The sequence below is a fragment of the Cystoisospora suis genome, assembly GCF_002600585.1.
Source record: "Cystoisospora suis strain Wien I chromosome Unknown contig_7332, whole genome shotgun sequence".
Lineage (NCBI taxonomy): Eukaryota > Apicomplexa > Conoidasida > Eucoccidiorida > Sarcocystidae > Cystoisospora > Cystoisospora suis.
In genome coordinates this window covers 1987-5175 of record NW_027160118.1, presented here as the reverse complement: position 1 = coordinate 5175, position 3189 = coordinate 1987, and the positions used below count along the sequence as shown (strand labels likewise).

At 41.0% G+C, this 3189-nt stretch overlaps 1 protein-coding gene across 1 annotated transcript in view; it reads right to left on the bottom strand.

The window, feature by feature from the left end:
• Window positions 1-109: 109 nt before the first annotated feature.
• The window catches only part of CSUI_010395 (bcs1 family), a 5036-nt gene continuing 1956 nt past the window's right edge, over window positions 110-3189 (bottom strand). Inside the window, exons 3-6 of the mRNA XM_068070499.1 lie at window positions 2892-2944; window positions 1510-1594; window positions 1139-1211; window positions 110-633 (exon numbers count right to left, since the gene is read on the bottom strand). Coding sequence (XP_067917524.1) covers window positions 419-633; window positions 1139-1211; window positions 1510-1594; window positions 2892-2944 — 426 coding nt within the window. The 3' untranslated portion in view covers window positions 110-418. The remainder of the gene's footprint in view (window positions 634-1138; window positions 1212-1509; window positions 1595-2891; window positions 2945-3189) is intronic.

Below are 3189 nucleotides of genomic sequence, written 5' to 3'. Positions count from 1 at the left end.
ACGATAGGTGCCTAGTAGAAGACTTTAGTACTCGGGCAACCGCGTTCCTTTCTTTATCATCTCTGTTTCTCTCTTCCAAAGGAAAGAAAAGACTAGCTCCCATCACAAATGGCTTCTATCTAGCCCTATCTGTATGCATACCTATAAAGCTGAATAGATGAGAGAGTGAGAAGCTTAAAGAAGGTCGAAGGAGGAGTGAGGGTAGCTAAGAGAAGATGAGAGAACACTTCTGTTCGTGTCGGTCCCGACTAGAATCCAGATTAATGTCTTTTCCTTCTCCTTTCGTCTCTTTCGTTTCTCCATGAGCTTTCCTCTTTAGATCTTTTTCATTCTTCTCTTCTTCTTCTGTCATCACTGTTTGTACTCCTTAAGACCACCTAATGCCTCGCTTGTTCTCTCATCTTCCTCAGGATGTGAATTAAGAAGAGGAAGAAGAAGAAGAGATTGCTTGACTTTCGTTCACCTTTCCTCTATCCTCCTGTTCTTTTTCTTCTTTCTTTCTCTTGTTGTGGAGTTCTCGAGAGACTTTACACCTCATCTCTTGATCCGCTTCTTTCCATGCTTGCGCCATCTTTAGCGCTTCTTGCACGTCATCTCGACAAAAGAGAAAGAAGCCCTGCACTTCGGCCATGGCTGAGAAAGAAAGCAATAGAAGGAGAGAAAGAAAGAAAGAGAGGAGAGAATGAGAGGAAGAGGAAGAAGAAGATCACGAAGAGAAGAGAAGATGAGATAGAGAGAGAGAAACCGAGAGATGAAGATATATAGACATGCAAGAGATGAGACAGGAAATGAGATTTATAGTCTCCAAAGGAATGACAGGGAGGCTCATATCATACAGACACATCACATATGTACTAGACGCATATATGGAGAACGAAGAAAGCTAAGCACATCCATCCATCTTTAATCTATCTATCTATCTCCAGGGAAGTTGCGAAAAAGGCCATGAAGAATCTAAAGAAGAGGAAGAAGGTGAAGACAGAGGGCGTGAACCGAAAGAGGGAGCAAACAGAAGAGGAAGAAGTAAATGTGAAAGATATGCCAGTGAAGAAAGAAGAAAAGAAAGAAAGAAGAAAAGGAAGAAAGAAGAAAAGAAAGAAAGAGAAGAGTGTGTGTGTGTGTGTCTGCCTTGTCTTACAGAGTTGAATATCTTGGAGTTTCTTCACAAATTTCTCCGCGGCTTCTTCGTGGCCGGGAAAGAATCGGAGAAACTGAGGCGAGAAGACAAAACAGGAGAGAAAGGAAAAGAAGAAGAAGAATGAGAAGAAAAGACAGACAAAAGCGAAGGAAGAAGGAAATGCTGAGGAGAAGAGTGTACAGAAGAATTGAGAGAGAAAGGCAGGCAAAAGCATAGAATGAAAGAGAAAGAGAGGAAAACAAGGGATAGAAAATTCACACAGGGTGTATAGAAGAAATCCATCTGAAAGAAAGAAGAGGAAAGAGAGACGGAGAGAGAGAGAGAGAAAGAAAGAGAGATAGATGAATACGAAGGAGAGAGAGAGACTTTACCTGTCTATGGAGTTGCGAGGAAGTGGCATAGCCAATCCTTATCTTCATATCTACACGCCCTGGACGTATAAGAGACTCTGGAAGTCTAGAAATGAAAAAGAGAAGAGGCAAAAGAAAGAAAGAAAGAAAGAGAAAAAGAAGGACATTTAGTTCATAGGCTAGATAGAGACAAAGAAAGAGGTAGGCGCAACAGCAACAAGAGGAGACACGCTCCCCAAGCCATCGAAATTCATACAAGAGAAGAGCAAAGACGCTTGAGGGTCATCCCTGTAGCAAGAAACGTTGAAGACTACAGGAAGAAAGAAGAAGGATTTTATTCTTTCTCTCTCTTTCTCTTCCTTTCTCCATCTTGAGTTGAGTGAGAGATCTATCTCTTCTATCTAGTGAAGGGGACGAAGTCTATCTACTGCCTCTGCTTAAGTTACATGTCTCTCTCCAGGATACACAACTCTTCTTCTTCTTCTTCCTTTTCTTCGGACTTCCGTCATAGTCCATCTTCACAGCCGGAGACTTCTTATACACAAAATACGCGCGACTTCTTATACACTCACATTCCTCATACAGACACACAGACGTCTAACACCCTCTATGAAAAGCTATACCTATATCGACGACGCCTGTGCATATAAATATATATATGTATAGGTGCACATATATATATATACATAGTATCGAGAGAGAGAGGAGTACTATGTAGGACATACAGGGAGATCGGGATTAACTAACGGTCTAGAGCATATAGAGATGTGAATTTATTTTGATACTTTGGATGAAGAAACTGAGGTGAACGAATAGAAAACCGAGAGGGAAGTCAAGAAGGCAGGTTCCCCTTTCGCACATTGAGAAAGTCTTGGACTTCTCTTTTTTCCTGAAGACATTATCTAGAGAAAGACATCCACCACCTCCATCGAAGAAAAGTGAATGAGAATCGGAGGTGGAGAAGATATTCAAAAAGCCATCACTGTGCCCATAGAGACGTAGATGGACGGTCTGTTAAAAAAGAAAGAAAGGATAATGAGGATGGAAAGAAGGAGAAGTTCAGGTGTATATACACATCACACGGTATCACAGCCACGAACGAGAACTTCACGTGACGTCTTCTCTCTCTCTCTTTTGAACTTTTCTTGTATTGCGATTCTTGTGAAATCCATTCTCTTTATCTCCCGTTTCTTTCTCTTTCTCTTTCTTCTTCTTCTTCTTGCTTTTCTTCATTTCTATTCGTTCTTCACAAGAAGAGTGAGAGGAGAAGAAAATCCGGAGAAAGTCGCTCTTCTTTCTGAAAGGTGAAAGACGAAGAGCCACCAAGGAAAAGAGAGAGAAAGAAAGAAGAGAGAAGGAAAGAAAGAAAGAGAAGAAAAGAAGAAGAGGAGAAATTTTCTTACCTCTCTGGGTGGTTTGTCGTCATGAAGGAAAGTCTCTCTTCTGTTGCGACAACCTGAAGTGTACATACACCCGAGAGAGAAAAGAGTTCAGTCAACGACGTGTGGATGAAATAACAGAAAAGAAGAACCAAAGGCGGCTGAGAGAGAGGGAGGAAGAATGAAAGAAAAGAGAAGAGGAAAGAAAGAAGAATAGAAATTGAAGCCAAAGGAAGAAAGAAGAGGAGATGAGGAGAAACAATGCAGACACAAAAGAGTAAAGACAATTACCAAAGAAAGTAAATCTATCTATCTATCTATC